The 19,337-nt window shown below is 36.7% G+C and overlaps 1 protein-coding gene across 3 annotated transcripts in view; it reads left to right on the top strand.

Moving 5' to 3' along the window:
- The window catches only part of LOC114472800 (nipped-B-like protein B), a 35,763-nt gene that overhangs the window by 15,071 nt on the left and 1,355 nt on the right, over positions 1-19,337 (top strand). For all 3 annotated transcript variants that reach the window (XM_028462048.1, XM_028462047.1, XM_028462049.1), the window contains exons 11-46: positions 879-1,013; positions 1,170-1,352; positions 2,133-2,204; positions 2,295-2,384; positions 2,472-2,578; positions 2,660-2,746; positions 2,827-3,043; positions 4,545-4,696; positions 4,794-4,874; positions 4,960-5,060; positions 5,164-5,290; positions 5,369-5,451; positions 5,558-5,690; positions 6,691-6,834; positions 6,911-6,997; positions 7,400-7,605; positions 7,699-7,795; positions 7,874-7,972; positions 8,062-8,208; positions 9,455-9,589; positions 9,664-9,762; positions 9,856-9,909; positions 10,354-10,462; positions 10,553-10,695; positions 11,734-11,874; positions 11,956-12,049; positions 12,340-12,494; positions 13,592-13,682; positions 13,779-13,952; positions 14,038-14,228; positions 14,360-14,467; positions 15,125-15,325; positions 15,402-15,548; positions 16,277-16,656; positions 17,787-17,961; positions 18,938-19,126. In XM_028462048.1, coding sequence (XP_028317849.1) covers positions 879-1,013; positions 1,170-1,352; positions 2,133-2,204; positions 2,295-2,384; positions 2,472-2,578; positions 2,660-2,746; positions 2,827-3,043; positions 4,545-4,696; positions 4,794-4,874; positions 4,960-5,060; positions 5,164-5,290; positions 5,369-5,451; positions 5,558-5,690; positions 6,691-6,834; positions 6,911-6,997; positions 7,400-7,605; positions 7,699-7,795; positions 7,874-7,972; positions 8,062-8,208; positions 9,455-9,589; positions 9,664-9,762; positions 9,856-9,909; positions 10,354-10,462; positions 10,553-10,695; positions 11,734-11,874; positions 11,956-12,049; positions 12,340-12,494; positions 13,592-13,682; positions 13,779-13,952; positions 14,038-14,228; positions 14,360-14,467; positions 15,125-15,325; positions 15,402-15,548; positions 16,277-16,656; positions 17,787-17,961; positions 18,938-19,126 — 4,934 coding nt within the window. The remainder of the gene's footprint in view (positions 1-878; positions 1,014-1,169; positions 1,353-2,132; positions 2,205-2,294; positions 2,385-2,471; positions 2,579-2,659; positions 2,747-2,826; positions 3,044-4,544; positions 4,697-4,793; positions 4,875-4,959; positions 5,061-5,163; positions 5,291-5,368; positions 5,452-5,557; positions 5,691-6,690; positions 6,835-6,910; positions 6,998-7,399; positions 7,606-7,698; positions 7,796-7,873; positions 7,973-8,061; positions 8,209-9,454; positions 9,590-9,663; positions 9,763-9,855; positions 9,910-10,353; positions 10,463-10,552; positions 10,696-11,733; positions 11,875-11,955; positions 12,050-12,339; positions 12,495-13,591; positions 13,683-13,778; positions 13,953-14,037; positions 14,229-14,359; positions 14,468-15,124; positions 15,326-15,401; positions 15,549-16,276; positions 16,657-17,786; positions 17,962-18,937; positions 19,127-19,337) is intronic.

The raw sequence follows: 19,337 nt of genomic DNA on the forward strand, positions 1-19,337 counted from the left end.
ATTGAAATTGTACTCAAGCACAAGTAAAAAGTAGCTCAATTAAATAGTGCTCAAAGTAAAATTTACTAGTTACTTTCTCCCAATAAGTTTATTTTTGGTAATAAATCTTGCCACTGCTCCCTTGCATACAGTAAACACCTCACGTATGAACTTAAAAAGGAACAGTTGAAATACTGCAATTTGGAACTTTATTTATTTTCCACAAAGGCATCTGTATAAACTAAAAGGTTAAAAGTAACTCAATTACAGTAACATGAGTACTTGTAATCCATTACTTTCACAACTGTAATTATCTACCTTCTCATTCTAATAATTAACAACATAAACTCTTTATTTCACCTTACAAAGTTTTACAAATGATTTAACAAAAAAAAACACAAATTGACAGTCAACATATACCAAAATACAATTTTACAAATATAGCAAACAAACAGCACCATAAACAGGTTAATTTTACCCAACTGATGATGTGTTGTTGCATTAGTAATTGTTCTTTTTTAGTTTTGTTTAAAATCAAAATCCCTCATAGATTTGGGCCATGTTTGAAGTTATGGAACATCGTGAAAATCACCGGGTTTTTGATCAAAGATTAAATAGTCGAATAATAGTTCAAAGCTATTTTAAGGGTAAAGATCAATGGTTTAAGCCAGGTTCTCTACAATGAATTAATGTCAGTGATCATTTTTTTTTTTACCATTGACTTCAGATCACAAGAGTTAAACAAGATGAAAAGCACACTAGCTGTATAGACTGCACAATTATTAATTACTGTTGTATTTCCAAATGAATCGTACAGGAAATAATTAGGTTTGTTTATGTTCGTTGTTCTTTCAAAAGAAAAAAAGTTTGGGCTCAAAACTATTTCACTTTGTTTGCAGAAATGTCGTTTTGCGAGAAGTCAAATAAACGGAGACACAGTATGATCAGAAATAAACCCAAGTACACAGCGGTGGATTCAGATGAAGATGAGGTTGAAGAAGACTCTGATGACGAAGAAGACTCTGACAATGAGAGTAAGCATTAGCAGATAAATAAATATTTACCAAGTGCCAAAAAAAAAACATCAGTTGAGCTGAAATAAAACCCTTCACTGATCAAATAATAATAATAATAATAATAATGTGTGATTCTTACATGGCCACAAATTGAAGTTTTATTTGTCGTGTCAGCTGCAAGGAAAAGGTCCAAGAAAAACAACGACAAGACATGGAAGCATGAAGAAAAACGACGATCCGGTGATCCTCGTCGAGCTGCAGGCTTTCATAACGCTCGTCGAGGTTCCGGGGGCCGTTATCGCGATTTGGGATCAGAAGATTCAGAGGATGGTTCTCCTCCACCAAGCCTAAGTGAAGGTTAGCTCTTTCCTTCTGTAATCCTTTAACAAGAGTAAACAAAGCAGGTGGAAGTATAAGATTCCAATGCAATCACAACTAATTCCTAGTTTTCTAACTAAGTTCAAATTATTTGCATTTGAAATGAATTAGTATATGGTTCTTGTTTTTTGGATATTTTGTTTCAAAACCAAATAAACAGCTTGGTTGAAAATAAAAATATTAATGGCAAAACGTTGTACTATTTTTGTGATATTTGCATATTTACGGGAAAATTAGGGCCCACTGGACCCCCGTACCAGGGAAGACTTTTTGTTCAGTACAAAATGAAGGCACATGACTGATGTAGTGGTGAATTGAGACTTAATCAGTGTGAATACATATATAAATTAAAATATAATGTGGAGATTACAACAAACATTTGAACACGCTAACAATTTCCTAACAATGTCCCCGTAAATATCCAAATATCACACAAAAGGATTAATCATTCAATTTTAAATCAGTAAAATACTGCTCATCTTGTTTTTACTGTAATTTTGTTTTGGTTTCAAATCAGTTAAACAAAGTATCCACACCTTTTATTTGTTTTTTATAAAGAGAATATCCAAAGAACGAACCATACACGGATTGAAATGGGTTAGTTTGAAAAGGGCTATAAAGCGAAAATAATCTTCAAGACAAATTATAAGACCAAGTTGGTTAGCTATGAAGTGAAAGATCATATTTACTTCCTTAATTCAGCGGCTAAACTTATCCTTATTTTTTTCCTAATGTAACATTTTCTCTCTCTTTTTTCAGTTTCCAGAAAAATGAAGAAAAAGGAGAAGCAGAAAAACAGGAAGTTGTACGATTCCAAGCTAACACTAGAAGGTGTTTATTTGACTTCCACTATGACATGAGTTATTTATTTATCCATAACTTAAAACCAATGGCGTATTAATGATTTGCTTCATTTTGCAGAAAAGATAGACTCGTCTACATTTAAAAGGTTTGCAGCCAGTCTTGACAACATTCTTGAGAATCTTGAGGATGTGGACTTAAATAACACAGGTGAGCTTTTAATTAAATACCGAAACATTTGCTCTTAGTTGCTCTCAGTTGATGAATCCTTGTTTGACTGCTATTTCTTTTAAACAGATGATGATGATGACGAGATACCTCAAGAGCTTTTATTTGGAAAGCAACAGCTCAGTGAACTAAGCGCCGATTCTGCAAAAATCAAAGCTATGGGCATCTTCAACAAGGTGAGAAGATGAGGCGGTAAACACGTATTCTAGGTTCTTTTTGTGCAATTGCACTTCTTTATTGTTCTGTTTGATTATCAGTTTTCGTCGAGCAAACTGGTGAAATTGTTGAACATTCTTGAGAAGAACATTCAAGACAGCGTCAAACTTTCCACATTAGTAAATCACGTGAGTTGCCAGCATTACGTTATTGTTGAGAAGATAGATAACTGCTTTTTCATCAACGCCTTCTCCTCACTAATGTACAGGATAATGAGTCTGTGGATGAGGAGCGGTTGTGGCGTGACCTTATCCTGGAGCGGGTGACCAAGTCGGCTGATGCCTGTTTGACTGCACTCCACATAATGACATGCCCCCACATGCCCAAGGCTGTTTACTTAGAGGATGTGATCGAGAGGGTGCTGCAGTACACCAAGTTCCACATGCAGAACTCCTTGTACCCCCAGTATGATCCAGTCTACAGAGGTCAGCACATGGCTTTTTAGAATTAAGTGGTTTTCAAACTTTTTGGGGTATAATCTTCACTTTGAAAGAAGGTGAACTTTCAAGCCCCACCTGCGCCTATTGCCCCCCTAATAATCCTGACAAATTACACATTTTCAAATTTATTGAACCAACAGGGAACAAGTAACAGCATATTTCACAATAAATAAAAAACCTAAAACTAACTTAAACCAAAATGTAAAAGTGCAGTAGTCAAAAAAAAGAGGAAATAACAAAACATTGCAATCTGTGACAAAAAGCTTAAAAAAACCTAAAAGGAAATTCAGTTCATGTATAAAATACACTGACAGGAACCTATAACATCATGTTTCATAATGCAAGTAACATATTTTATAAATAAATTAAAACTCAAAAGCTAAATTGAACTACTGGGAAATGTAATTTAGTAGTAGTAGTAGTTGTCCATCCTCATTTCATTTTTAATTTTCTCTTAAATTTAGGAGTGACTTTTACAGAATGATTGAGTTGATTACTTCCTAGTTTGATGATGTGTGTGCACATAGCAATTAGTCTGACAGTAAACTAGGGGTGGGCAATATGGACCAAAATTCATATCTCAATATTTTTTTTCTCAAAATGGCAATATATAGTATAAATCTCAATATTTTTAACTTACAAAAGTCTTACCAGAAAGTTAAATTTGCTGATGAAAAATGCCACGCAGGCACATTTATTAACAAACAGCTGCACAATACAGTGTGTCCCACTTTTGACTTTTTCTCCTGTAAGGGACATTATGTGTGAGTGAGTTATTTAGTGTGGTTGTAGTTTTTACATTTAAAATTTTCATTTTGTGAGAGCATTAAAATACATTGCACACTTTCAGACAGAATACATTGGTATATCTTTTGCCGCTCAATTACGATTTTTATGCTTCAAAACAAGGAACAAAAAACAGAAAGTCAAGTGAATTACGTTAGAAAACTCTGAAAACGGGAAATAAATATAAATTTATATATATATATATATATATATATATATAGACCCTTTCCAAATTTGAATATCATGGAAAAGTTGTTTGCCATAATTCCATTCAATAAGTTAAACTTTCATAGATTTTACATTCAGGGCCCACGATTTAAACGATTTAAAGTATTAATTTGTTTATTTTTACATAATTTGGGCTTCCAGCTCATAAAACCCACGAAAACAGCAATTAAAAAAATGTATATATATGAAGTAAATAAAGAAAGGTCCCCCAGTGAGTTTTAAACTAACTGGGCTTTTCATTGCTGTTTTGAGAAATAGCAAAAGCAGAAAATCCTAAAACGAGTGTTTTAATGCAAAATAAGCTATAGAATAAAAATATATCGATATAGACAATATTGTAATTTTCTATATCGCCAAAATAGAAAGCTTGATACATCTTGAATCTCAACATATTGCCCAGGCCTACTGTAAACTAATTAATGTAAGTGCCATGTTTGTTCTTATTTGGTTTTTTTTTTTTCCCCCCCCCAAGGCGGTGGGCACACTTCCAAGTCCAAGCGAGGAAAGGTTTCCGCCCACAAACAGAAGGTGGTCGTCACGCTCTACAACAAAGTCTGTGATGTCATCAGCAACATCTCTGAGCTCCTTGAAATTCAGCTGCTCACTGACACCACGATTCTTCAAGTAGGTTCTAACCCAACATCACTCTCACTTTCACCTTTATTAAATGTAACTATTGATTTTTTTTTCATATACTTTATTGCTTCTACTCACTACTTAGGTGTCCACACTTGGGATTACACCCTTTTTTGTTGAGAATGTCAGTGAACTACAGCTTTGTGCCATCACACTCGTGACTGCTGTAAGTTCAGTGTCGTGTTTTCATCCCCTATCTAATTCTTTGACGTACATTTGTTTCAAGTACTGCCTTTTTTCCTCTCGGTCAGGTTTTCTCTCGATACGAGAAACACCGGCAGCTCATTCTTGAAGAGATTTTTACCTCTCTGGCTCGACTGCCTACTAGTAAACGCAGCCTCAGAAACTTCAGGTGACAACAACTTGATAACCTGAGTCCTAAAATGATGCCTTTGTGATTCATCACTCACCTGATTAGTAAACTTCTGTATTATGGTGTTTTTCCTCCTCGTCAGACTCAACAGTGACTCAGACGGGGAACCTGTGTACATCCAGATGGTCACAGCACTTGTTCTTCAGCTCATCCAGTGTGTGGTTCAACTTCCCACCAACAAAGAAACGGAGGACGAGCCTAAAAAGAAGGTAAACAACAAAGATGTGATAAAATGGAAAAAAGGATTGGTATATAAATAGTTTTTCATGTTGGGTGCTCTCACTCAGGTGGATAATGACGTCGTCATTACAAATTCCTATGAAACTGCCATGAGGACGGCTCAGAACTTCCTGTCAGTGTTTCTTAAGAAGTAAGTTTACCCATGATTACTCTATAGTTGCACAATATGAACTTAAGCCTTTTTTGTTTCTCTGTTTTAGTATTTTCATTCATTCAATGTGTAATGTGCTTTTCAGATGTGGTAGTAAACAAGGAGAGGAGGACTACCGGCCGCTGTTTGAAAACTTTGTTCATGACTTGCTATCCACCGTCAACAGGCCTGAGTGGCCTGCATCTGAGCTGCTACTCAGTTTGCTGGGTCGGCTGTTGGTAAGCAGTCTCGTGCACTCCATCTCTAGTCATATGGGGCCTGTACTACGAAGCTGGATTTCCTCTTATCGCACTAACTTCTAGGATTTATTTGGTGCGTGCTGTTCTACAATGCTGGCTAACGTCTTACCGGGCTAAATCACCATGGTGACTTAGGCTGAACACTTAACCTGGTCGAGATGAGGTCATGAAGTGTATAAGATCTGAGCGAGTCCAAAAGTCCCGCCTCCTGACCAATCAGTTCTCTTGGAAAATGACCAGCCCATTGTTAGAAGATCCTGGTTGGTGCAGATCTGACAGCTGTGTTTAGGAAAGAAAGATTATTAATGGTTAAATGCATTTCTTTCATTTACTGATGACATCCTTTAGGAAAGGTATAGATTTACATCTGATGGACTGTGTCGGGCGCTCCTCGTATGCGCAGACGGATCTACTCATTCATTCTTTTACCCATTCATTCATACACACCCTATAGAGACGCAGACAGCATCAGCAGGAACGTACTACAGTGAAACAACACACTCTCATCCCAGTGTGTGTGATAAATTGAGGAGGACTATCTGAATAGAAACACATCTGTGCTGTAAAAAAGTGAAACCTATTCAGAGCGCTGTCTGTTTATCGTCCCATTGATTAATATTGTATAATCTCACAATTATTGTTTTTGGCCTCCATTATGTATTTTGATTCTTCATATTTTTAAAGATTCATTTTTCAATTGAGACGTAAGTTGCTCTACACAGTTTCTCAGTGATTTTGATTGGTCTGACGCTGCAATCTCCGTCCCGTTTCATGTGAACGCGCACGTTGCCAGGCTAATATCACCTGGCTGAAGTGAGCGTGATAATCTGCTTCGTAGTACAGGATCTCGCTGAAGGGGAATGTTTAGTTAGGTGAAGCCCTCGAACGGAGAGATGTCCCGGATATACTAGCTTCGTAGTACAGGCCCTTAATATTTGCGTTCACACTAACCTTTGTCATCTGTCGTTTTGCTCCCCAGGTGCATCAGTTTAGTAACAAACAGACGGAAATGGCTCTCAGGGTTGCATCGCTTGACTACCTCGGCACTGTTGCTTCTCGCCTGCGTAAAGATGCTGTGACTGAAAAAACGGACCAAAAAGCTATTAATCGCATTCTCAGAGAGGTATTGGATCAATACAGAACGTATTTAAAGAAATGACAGTACAGAGGAGATGATGTGGATTTGTGATTGTCCACAGCATGAGGGCAATGATGAAATCCAGCAGCTACAGCGGGCGTTACTCAACTTTCTCGATGAGAACATTGAAACAGATCCAGCGTTAGTGGTGAGTGTTTTATTTTCACACAATGTGATCACATCTAAAAATGTGGAATCATACTGCACCAATCATCTATTTATAAAGCAAGGAATCTCTGTCTGTTTGTTTATATGTGTGTTCCTCAAATATCTCTGTGGATCAGGATCAGACTGCCATGAGACTTTCAACATGGCTGCTGCTTAGTTTAAGGATGTGCAGTGTCAGATTTGTTTGGACTGCAATGATATTTTTTTATAAATTATTTCATAAAATTGTCCACCGGAGCGAAGCCACCACAATTACATGCGCACCAGAGCCAATCACTGCACACCGTAGCCACGTGCACGCACCGCACTAGTCAGTTTTGAAATAGGAACATTTTTGGTAAATCTATTGGCTGAAACTTTGCTTTGTGTTTTTTTGATCTAGTTCACAAGGAAGTTTTACATAGCCCAGTGGTTCAGAGACACTACGAGTGAAGCCGAAAAGGCGATGAAATCTCAAAACGACGATGAGGACATGAGCCACTCTAAGGATCCTGACACGACAGGAGAAATTATGCAGAGGGCTGAAGCACGGAAGAAATTTCTGCGCAAGGTCATCAAGTCTCAGCATTCACATTTCAGCTCCCTGAAGTAAGAAATCCTGTTTATTTGTGACACAGCAGTATTTTATTGTGTTGTTTTACCTTCTCATGATGAACTAAACTCTTTAACTTTGTCTTTCAGGACAGACACAGTCGACTACGAGGACTCATGTCTGATTGTCAGATATTTGGCCTCCATGAGGCCTTTCGCACAGAGCTTTGATATTTATTTATCACAGGTATGAAGATGATTTCCATGTACTGAAGCAAAGGATGAACTTATGACAGTTGTGACTTACTGGGTTTGTTCCCCACAGATTCTGAGGGTGCTGGGTGAGAGTGCCATCGCAGTCCGAACTAAAGCAATGAAGTGTCTCTCTGAAGTAGTGGCTGTGGACCCAAGTATTCTGGCACGGGTGGGTCTCTCTCTGCCGGTAGACAGGAAATGATCACTTTAAAAAATAGTAGTTTTTTTTTTTTTTACTTTTACAAATGTGTTTCACAGTTGGACATGCAGCGTGGGGTTCATTGCCGCCTCATGGATAACTCCACCAGCGTACGAGAGGCAGCTGTGGAGCTGCTCGGACGTTTTGTCCTGAGTCGACCTGAGCTTATCGAGCAGTATTACGACATGCTCATCGAAAGAATATTGGTAATGTTATTTTTTCTCATAATTCCAGCAAGTTAATTTTGTCTTTTTTTTTTTAATATGTTAAGGTTTCATTTATTCAGACTTTTTTCAGGAAATTTACTTTAATCTCCTGACATGTTTTAACTGCCAACTGTCAGTCTTCCTCAGAGGCATCTGCTGATCACTTTGCTGCGTCCTTATGAGTAGATGCCTCTGAGGAACACTGACAGTTGGCATTTGAAACATGTCAGGAGATTGAAGAAAATTGCGTGAAAAAAGTTGTCTGAATAAATGAAACCTTAACAGATTATCTTTTCTCCTTATGTTACAGCAATGTGTAGTTTAAAAGTTTCTGTGCCCTTTAATGGTTTTGTGTAAAAGATCTTTTTTTTTTTTTTTAAAGGAAGTAAAAACATTTTTTAATGGTTTGATTTTGAGGTTAGTAGAATTGTCACAGAAATTCACTTCAAGGGCAAAGGTCAGCTGAGGTTCAATCATCCCCTCTATGCTGCCACCTAAAGATCATAAGAAAAACTGCAGTGTTGTATTTGACACTGCTGTAGAACAGTCATGTAGAGACAGGGCCATCTATAAGGGGGAATAAAGGGGAGAGATTTTTGGGGCCCATCCATAAAATCAGCAAAATGATTATCCATAGTTCTATGAATCTGTGAAAACCACATTTATTTATTCATCTGAATAATATCTACTGTTTTCCTGGAGTTTGGCGTAATGTAATTTCAAAAGTAGGAAAAATAGTATAATGGGCATGACAAATTGTGAATGTGGTTAAATTGTCTCTTTTAACCTCTTTTCACCATATTTCACGCCTATTTTTGCCAATGGTTCAACATATGCGACATTAGGTGAGAAAAGTGGGTGTGCCGAAAATGTCTTGAATGTGGAAAAAAATGTGCAGGAAAGGCATTGAAATGGCAGTAATGTAGCAAAAATGCATTAAAAGGTGCAAAAATATGTCAAGAAAAAGTTAGGAAAATAGGTTAAACTATCACAAGTTTTGTGTAGTTGCAGAAAAAAACAGTAAAAAATAAGCGAAAAATGGGCTCAAATTGTAAAAAAAATATTTTAGTTTCTTGAAGGCATCTGGCGACACCCTCTCAGTGCCTTGGGACCCCAAATGTGGTCCTTCCTGACGCCAAGGTTAAGAACCCCTGCAGTAGCCTATATGTAAATGATTGATTTAATTTTTGTTTAACAAAATAGTTTTATGTTTTCAATGATGGATTATTATCTTTGTTGTTAACAGGACACGGGTATCAGTGTGAGAAAACGGGTCATCAAAATCCTGAGAGACATTTGTCTGGAGCAGCCGGACTTCCACAAGATCACAGAGATGTGTGTCAGGATGATCCGTCGGGTCAACGATGAAGAAGGGATCAAGGTTTGTGCTTTGTTTTCAATGTTTTTTGTGAATATTATCGAATATTATGTTAGAAACTTATTCTTCTGATGCAGAAACTGGTGAACGAGACCTTCCAGAAAATCTGGTTCTCTCCAACACCGAATCATGACAAAGACGCCATGACGAGAAAGATCCTAAACATAACAGATGTGGTCCGTAGCAAAACATTTTGCTTCCAAGGCATCTTTCAGGAAATAAAATCTGATGATTGGCTCACGTCATTGGTTTTTTTTTTTTCGCTCCAGGTGTTGGCGTGCAAAGATACAGGATATGACTGGTTTGAGCAGCTTCTCCAAAATGTAAGTTATTGAATCACTTTTTTCCATTTTTTTTTAGAATAAACACATATTCCTAAGGATGTAAGGATATATCCTAAATCGGCCAAAAATCGATTCAAACACGACACACACACACACACACCTTAAGAAAAATATGTTATATAAGATACATTATTATATTTGATATATTTTTTTATGTTTTTAAAAAATAGATATTTTTGTTCAACTTTGCATGGTGATAAATGAAGAAATGTGCAGATTATTTTTGTTCAAACGGTTTATGAAAAAGTTATAGGAAGAAAATACATTAGTTGAAAAAAATTCTTAAAATAAATTCATAAAATTGTTTTTGTTTTGTTTTTAAATCGAGATTTGAATCGAATCGTTGGTTGAGTGTAACCTTACACGCCTACATAGGCCTGTATTTTATCCAACTTTTCATTTTCACCTCATTGGATATTTTAGCTCTTCAAGTCAGAAGAGAACGCTTCATACAAACCTGCAAAGAAGGCCTGTGTTCAGCTGGTGGACAATCTAGTGGAACACATAATAAAATCCGAAGAGTCTCTTGCAGGTGAGCGTGTTCTTCACAGTCAACAGTTTAAATTCATTATTCTTTGTCATCGTCTTGACTCCATATCATTTGCCTTTATGTGTATTTCAGCCTCAGATTGTGAAGACAAAGGGGTCACCTCAGGTCGTCTCGTAGCCTGCATCACCACCCTATACCTGTTCAGTAAAATTCGAGCACAGCTATTGGTCAAACACGCCATGACGATGCAGCCCTATCTGACTACCAAGTGCAATGTAAGTGGTTTGGTAATTGTTAGAAGCTTTCTAAAATGTCAAGTCTTGTGGCTGATCTGCTATTAAACGTGAGCTTTGCAAAAGTACATGTTGTGTATTGGTGCCATCTAGTGGCAGCCAAATGAAACACGCTAAAAATTTATGTCAGCAAACTGATAAATCAGTCATTTTTAATCACCAATTAAAAACTCTTTATCATAACTTTTACACATTTTTGGCACTCATTTAACAAATATTTCCACATTTGCTACAATAATTGCATGCATAAAACTTCCTCAAAAAAACAACAACAAAAAAAAAAACAGGATCGAGGATAAACCAAAAAGAAGTCAAGAATAACAGTAGCAATAATTGTAAGGGCAGGAATAATAACAACAATAATGTTAAACAAATAGTCATGCAGAGCAATAGATATTAGATACCCATTAAATTAAAAAGAAGAAGAAAAATGGGGTCACACAAAATTAGAACAAACTCATATATATGTATATAGACACACAGATACCCATAGATATATGTAGAAAGAAAGAAATCCAAATACATTTTATATGATAGAAGAGATAGACATTTGACTTCTAAAATAGTTTATCAATTTGACTTTATTTGCAGGTAGTAGTATTGATGGTGTAAGTGAAAACAAAACAAAAAATGACTTTAATGTCTCTTTAGGATCTCCTTCTTCACTTCTTTTGGTTTTGTGAAAAAGTTTGCTTCAATCTTTTTAATCTTGAATAAAAAATTTAATTATGAAGTTATTTTTTGTTATATTTTACTCTTCACATAGCCATTTAAAATAGGTGTTTGACACAACATGGTGTGAGAATAATTCTTGTGCTGGGGCCCTAACCCTACCTTTCTGTAAAAAGGAATATTTGCACATTTAACAATATTGCTCAGTAGTTTATCATATACAGATGTTAACTGCTACTTGAGGAACATCTACTCAGGAGCAAAGCATTCAGTCACAACTGGAATTAAGTGGTACGAGGCTTTGTTTAATAATCAATTTTCTTCCTCTCATTTTTATTTCAATTACAGTCTCAAAATGACTTCATGGTGATATGCAACGTAGCTAAAATCCTGGAGCTGGTGGTGCCCCTGATGGAGCTCCCTAGTGAGACTTTCCTCACCACCATAGAAGAAGACCTAATGAAGCTCATCATTAAATATGGCATGACGGTCAGTCTCACCCACATCCCTCGCATTTAATGAGTGACTCAGCGTGTCGTATAAGTTGATCATTTGTCATCTGCCTTCCAGGTTGTACAACACTGTGTGAGCTGCCTCGGTGCTATTGTAAATAAGGTCACACACAACTACAAGTTTGTTTGGGCTTGTTTTAATCGGTACTACGGTAAGTCATATGTGTGTGGGTGTGATATACTTTTATGAAATTCATTTGTTTTTATTTATTTCATACTTTTCTGGTCAATCTAAAGCTCTCACTGTGACATTAAAAAGGTAGTTTTGGTGCTACCTCAAATATTAATTGTCAGTTTTCTTCTTTCTGCTAGAATTTCCATGTAATGTACAAAAAACTTGAGTTTTTTTATTGATGTGTGTATGTTTTTGAGGAGCCCTATTATTGTGTGTGTGTTTTTCAGGAGCCCTATTAATGTGTGTGTGGGTGTGTGTGTTTTTCAGGAGCCCTAGCAAAACTGAAAACACAGCACCAGGAGGACCCAACCAGCTCCACATTGGTCACTAACAAACCTACACTCCTGCGCTCACTGTTCACTGTGGGGGCTCTGTGTAGACACTTCGATTTTGACCAAGAAGAGTTCAAAGGCACCAACAAGGTATGATGTGCCAGCAGCTAGTATCCCGCACTGATCTGCCATAATATAACGACCACCTGTTTTCTATTGTTTAGTTTGAATGTTTAATGAACAATCATGAATATCAAACTGCCTACCACCAAACCTTATGGGCTCTTTTCAAAGCCGTACCAATCTTTGCACTTGCTTACTTTACCTGCTTTTGAAATAAGTAGTGTTATTTGCCTTTTTTTATTTATTTTTTTGCTTTTTTACTGTCCTGTGTCTGCATGACATCATAGGTTAACACTACATGTAGTGCAATCTTTTACCGACAACTAAGTCTATGCATTTTTTATTACAACAAAAAATGAAATATGTATTATTTATGTTTATATTGTATTTGTATTTTTACATGTATCAGAATCAGTTTTATTTGCTAAGTACAGTTTAAAAAACAATAAAAGGAATTTAGCTTGGTTGATGGCGCGAAGAACAAAAAAACAAACAAACCAGAATCACTATAATAATAATGATAAAAATCAAGGATAAATATATTCATATACTGTATACATATATACTTGATTGCAGTAGTTGCTGCTGAGGGTGGCCCAACCAGTTACTAGGTTTAGGGGGCAAACACTTTTTTTACACAAGGCCATGTAGCTTTGGATTTTTTGTTTCCTCATTAATAAAACCCTTCATTTAAAAACTGCATTTTGTGTTCACTTTTGTTATTTTTGACTAATGTTTAAATTTGTTTGATGATCTGAAACATTTAAATGTGGAAAACAAGCAAAAAAGTAAGAAATCAGGAAGGGGCAAACACTTTTTCACACCACAGTATATGTATATATATTGTAATATGTATTATTTTGCATAAATGTGTTTGTCACCAGAGCTCCCTAAAGAAGGGTAGGTTAGGCTTTATCAGGGAGAAAGATATAATAAAGAGAGGGCAGTGTTACACCTGAGTGAAGGGGGAAGCACAAGGGTAAAGGAGTTAGGGAGGGCAAGACAAACTAATCCTAACCCTAGCCATGCCTGAAGAAGAAAAGAAAAACACTAATCATAATGTTATAGCTGTATTTATATTATGTAAAGCTACAATGGCTGATGGTCTGTTTGTTCTCTAATAGATTGTCATCAAGGACAAAGTTCTGGAGCTGTTGCTTTACTTTACGACCCACGAAGAAGAAGAGGTCCAGATCAAAGCCATCATTGGTCTCGGTAGGTTGAGGCTCATGTTACACCTCTGTTGAAGCTCACTGCTCTTTTTGACCTTTCCATCTAACTTTTTCTATCAATAACTTTGACTCCACCAAGGCTTCCAGTTCATCATGCACCCAGAGCTCATGTTTGTACAGGAAGTTAAGGTCCTGTATAACAACATCCTCTCAGATGAGAAGAGTCTAGTCAGTCTGAAGATCCAGGTGCTCAAAAACCTGCAGACTTACCTGCAAGAAGAAGACTCTCGAATGCAGGAGGCCGACCGTGAATGTGAGTTTAAAATTCAAAGCCGTTTTATTTATTTTAAGAACACGATTACATGTGGTTGGGCCTGAGAAATGTTGTTTTCTTTCAGGGAAGAAACAAGCCAAGCAGGAGGATCTAAAGGAAATGGGAGACATCTCATCAGGAATGAGCAGCTCCATAATGCAGATATACCTGAAGCAGGTGCTGGAGTCCTTCCTCAGCTCACAGTCCACTGTGCGCCACTTTGCTTTGAACGTCATCACGCTGACTCTCAACCAGGGCCTCATCCATCCTGTACAGGTGTGTGTACAGCTAAGCTTTTAAACACACACACTTCCTCTTTTATCATCGTGTGTCACACACAAACAAAAAGAAAAATATTATTTTCTTATTTTAATACAATGTAAAGTAATGATTGTTTTTTTTCCCAGTGTGTGCCCTACCTGGTTGCCATGGGAACTGATCCAGAGTCGACCATGAAAAACAAGGCTGATCAGCAGTTGGTGGAAATCGACAAGAAATATTCAGGCTTTATTCATGTGAGTGACCACAATTACATCTATGGCATTGCCGCGAAAGATGTTTTTACATCTAAAGCAAATCTTAAGTTTTTTTTCACAAAACTATAAATTGACAGGATATTTTTTCTTATTTTTATGGAATCAGTTAAAGGGGTGTTATTTAGATACTTACTGTATTGATTTTTTTGTATTTTAAAGGGTTAAAAGTTCCAAAATAGTTACTCTTATGCAGAGGTTCTTGATTTCTAAATGCTTAGCTCACTTTTTGTTGAACATTTATGAACAGTTGTTTGCTCAGTACTGGTATAATTTTATTGAAATTTATTTTCTATTTCATATATGTACGGTATATATGGGTACCTTTCACATTTGAACCGATATCAATTTTTGGTATTTTTGTGTGGTAATCAAATGTTCCAATTAACCATATTTATTTCTCACAATAATTATATTAACATGGATTAACAAATATATCAAACCAACATCCAACTGTTACCGAAGAGAATTCAGTCGGTACCCATCGCTAATTGCACTAAGCCACTGGAAAGCAATAGAAGATGGTGATGCTTAATTTTTATTTGCCATGAAGTAATAAAGCAAATAAAATTCCTTCTTTCTTCTCGTGTTTTCCTGTGTGAGAATATCAAACTCAATGCATATTATTTTTCCTCACAGATGAAGGCAGTTGCGGGGCTAAAGATGTCCTATCAGGTACAACAGGCCATTAATGGACCTAAAGAAACTGTGATCCGAGGTTATCGTCATGACGACTCAGACTCGGCTCTGTGCTCTCACCTTTACACCATGGTACGTGGGAACCGACAGCACAGGCGTGCTTTCCTCCTTTCCCTGCTCAGCCTGTTCGACGACAGCTCGGTAAGTGGCCAAATAACCACATTTTGTGTTCTTTTTAAAGTCCTGTTTAATAGTGTTTATACTGATCTACCTGCAGAAAATCGAGGTCAACATGCTGCTGTTTGTAGCAGACAACCTGGCCTACTTCCCTTATCAGAGCCAAGAGGAGCCTCTGTTCATCATGCACCACATCGACATCACTCTGTCGGTCTCTGGCAGCAACCTCCTGCAGTCGTTCAAAGAGGTGAGAAGATCAGAAGATAACAACAAACTTTATATCATATATATTCAAAATGTTTGCCATGTTAATACAGTAATTACAAATTCTTACATTACAGAGAGATGTTTATACATGGTCTTAATTATAGAGAACAGTAAAAACAAAATAAATGTCCAATAACAAAAAACACATTAGAACAATAGCTTCTCTTGCTTCTTTAGCTTTCGTAATAATCTTACAACGGTAGCACTTACTGCAGTGTACTTAGAAGTTAGTCGAGTCATCAGAAGAGTCCAAGTCCTTAACAAAATTCATAAATGGACCCAAAATCTTTTTGAATATGCGTTGTTTGGTATTATGAATAAATGTGATTCTCACCAATGGCAGGTTAGACAGCATTTCTTTTAACCACAGGGAGGCGCTGTGTCTAATCACATTTTTACAGATCAGAGCTATACCTATATCTTTTTGCAATCAGTGAGTTGAAATCAGTAAATGTAGTTTCAGACTTCCTATAACTATATTTTTGTGAATTAAATATTTCAGGTGTTAAAACAACCTATTTTGAAATAATCTTCACAATAAAATATTTTTCTTCTTTCCAAAATAGTTGTATCTGACTAATTCCAACATGCAGTGTATCAATGTACCTTTTAAAAAACACTTTATACATGTATCTTTGTCTAATTTTAACTTCTTTCTACTTTTAGTTTTGATCCGTGATTAAGTGATTTGGTTGTCTACATTTTCAGTGTTTGCGCAAAGAGCCCATTCGGCTGGAAAAAAAGGTGAAGCCACAAAAAAAGAAGAAGAAAAAGAAGAAGAAGAAGAAGAAGAAGAAGCACCATTCCCACAGAAAGAAACTTAGCTCCGACGAAGAGAGCGATGAGCAGAGCAGCAGCCAATCAAGCAGCAGTAGCAGCAGCAGTGAGGAGGAGGAGTCTGAAGAAGACGTGAGCCGCAGGCAAAAGAAATCAAACGAGTCAGACTCCGATGATGACGAGGAGACGATGATGGAGCGTCTGCCTGAGAACACGGTTCCTCTGCTGGACTTTTCCAGGACTTCACAGGGCATTCTGCTGCTGCTTATGCTCAAACAGCACCTAAAGAATCTGTACGGCTTCTCCGACAGGTAAAACCAGGAAAAATTCTCCATTTTTTCCTTTAACAGGATTGTTTTTGTAATTCTAAATCAGGGGTATCAAACTCATTTTAGTTCAGGGGCCAAATACAGAGCAGTTTATCTTACGTAGGCGATATGAAGAGATACATCTATATATATTTTTACTTGTTTTTATTTATATACAATCACACGGTACAAATCACATCGTACAAGTATTTGATATTATTCAAAGAGTGCAGTCAAACAGTGTCCTTTACAATTTTAACATATTTCTGTGATATATATTTGTATATCTTATTTTGTATTAAAACACTCGTTTTAGGAGTCGCTTTCATTACTTCACAGCATGAAAAGCACAATTAAATGGATTGCTGAGTGCGTCCTAACGCAGACCTGCGCCTTTAACTAGCCACACTACAGAACTCACTCACACGTGCTGTCCCTTAAATGAGAAAAAGACTAAAGTGGCACATATTGAGTAGCTGTTTGTTAATAAATGTGCCTGTGTGGCATTTTTCATCAGCAAATTTAACCCAGAATTGTCTTTCTGGTAAGACTTTGAGTTAAAAATATTAAGATTAATATCGTATGTCTCCATTTTGAGAAATAATATCGATATGAGTTTTGGTCTATATAGCCAAGAAATTAGTAATTTAATCATTATTGTGCTCTAGTGTGCACTTCCACGTATATATAAATGTATGACGCTGATAATATTAAAGCAATAAGTGATAGATATCACTTCCTGCAGGATCTTCACTTTCATGTTATTTGATTTTGTGACCCATTTGAATGTAGTTTGGGGAAATTTTGTGAAACAATTTGAAGAAAATTGCAGGATTTTGGAAAAAATTTATAGCTTTTTTTAATGATTTGAGATTAAAAATGATTGCCATCATGTAATATAATCATGGGAAAAATGTGAGCCCTGCTAATATTGTGGAGTTTCATTGAATTTGTGTATTAATTTGGAGACATCTTGTGGAATTTGTTGGTAATTTACGCAATAATTAATGGTTTCTCTGACTTTTTATGCTTGCTGCTGCGGGCCGAATTGGATGCTCTAAAGGGCCAGATTAGACCCCTGTGCCTTGAGTTTGACGTGTTCTGAATCAACCTTTATTGGTGTCTATTTACAGTAAAATCCAGAAGTATTCACCAACAGAGGCCGCCAAAGTCTACGACAAGGCCGTGAACAGGAAGTCTAAGGTGCACTTCAACCCTGGTCGGACACTGGATTACCTGAAGAGCGACTTCACCAACTCTGACCTCAGCTACGAGACTAAGAGACATATTGTGAAACAGTATTTGGATGTAAGCTTTTTTTAGTATTAATGTCTTATTTCTCCATTTATTTGAAAGCCTTGAAATCTTCACTCTACAATCCAAAAATTCGAAACAATTAGTACAATTTTGGAGATTTAGAGGTAGATGTCGTCACTGTCTACTTGAGAATTTTTAATAGTTAGTCTTTGGTTAGTATAAAGCAGGGATTTTCAACCTTGGGGTCCGTACCCCATTTGGGGTCGCAAGATACTGGGAAGGGGTCGCCAGATGCCTTCAAGAAACTAAGAATCTTTTCTTAACAATTTGATCCAATTTTTGCTTATTTTTACCCTTTTTCTGCAACTACACCAAACTTACCACATTTTTTATTCTTGCCATATTTTTGCTCCTTTTAATGCATTTTTGCTACATTACTCCCCTTCCTGCCACTTCATCAAATGTCAATGCCTTTTCTGCACATTTTTTCCACTTTCAAGACATTTTTGACCATTATGAACTCTTTCCTCCACTTTTCCCACCCAATGCTGCATATGTTGACTTATTATTGTCACTGTTAACCTCTTTTCACTATATTTATCCACATTCACGATTTGTCATGCCTATTATTTGCCAGTTTAAAGTAATTGTTTCTAATAATTGTTCCAATATTGACACTTTGAACCCTTTTATCTGTGTTCAACCTCCTTCAGTGGGGGTCTCTGGCACCTTTATTTTAGGGGTTGTGGGCTGAAAAGGTTTAGAACCATTGGTATACAGAATGCACTCTCATAATCAACGGGTTACTTCAAATCCTGTTTAGACAGGAAGTTTTATCTATAGTCTTATCTACAGTAGCACCTTCAGAAAAAGGGCGGGTAAACTTCATTATAAATACACTACAATGAAAATAATGGCCTTTAGTTTATCTGATTGTAGTGTATTTTATAAATATGAATAATTTCTTTCAAATTTCATAGGAGCCTTAATGTAACATGACTTATCCCTAACATTTTTCCACCCTCAGTTTAAGCTACTGATGGAGCACTTGGACCGTGATGAAGAAGATGAGGATGGTGAGGCCAATGCAAACGCCAGAAACAAAGCCATTACTTCACTGCTGAAGGGCCCCAAGCCCAAGAATCACAACCACAGCGACCACATGGCCCCAGTGGAGACTGATGATGAGGAAAGTGAAGACGAAGATCCCCCTGCGGTGAGAACCTTGTTAAAATGAAGAGAAACTGATTTAGAAAAATAGTCAACTATTATTCTCAAACATATTTATTTACTTATTTTTATCCCCTTTTGGCAACTTATTTGGGGTTATTCAATATACAGTTTTAGACACATTCTCCTCTATGTCGCTCTTACTGTGAAAGAGCTGTTCCAAAACCTCATTGATGGTAAAGAGAGAGAGCGTGCAG

This window comes from Gouania willdenowi, chromosome 12, assembly GCF_900634775.1.
Source record: "Gouania willdenowi chromosome 12, fGouWil2.1, whole genome shotgun sequence".
NCBI lineage: Eukaryota > Metazoa > Chordata > Actinopteri > Blenniiformes > Gobiesocidae > Gouania > Gouania willdenowi.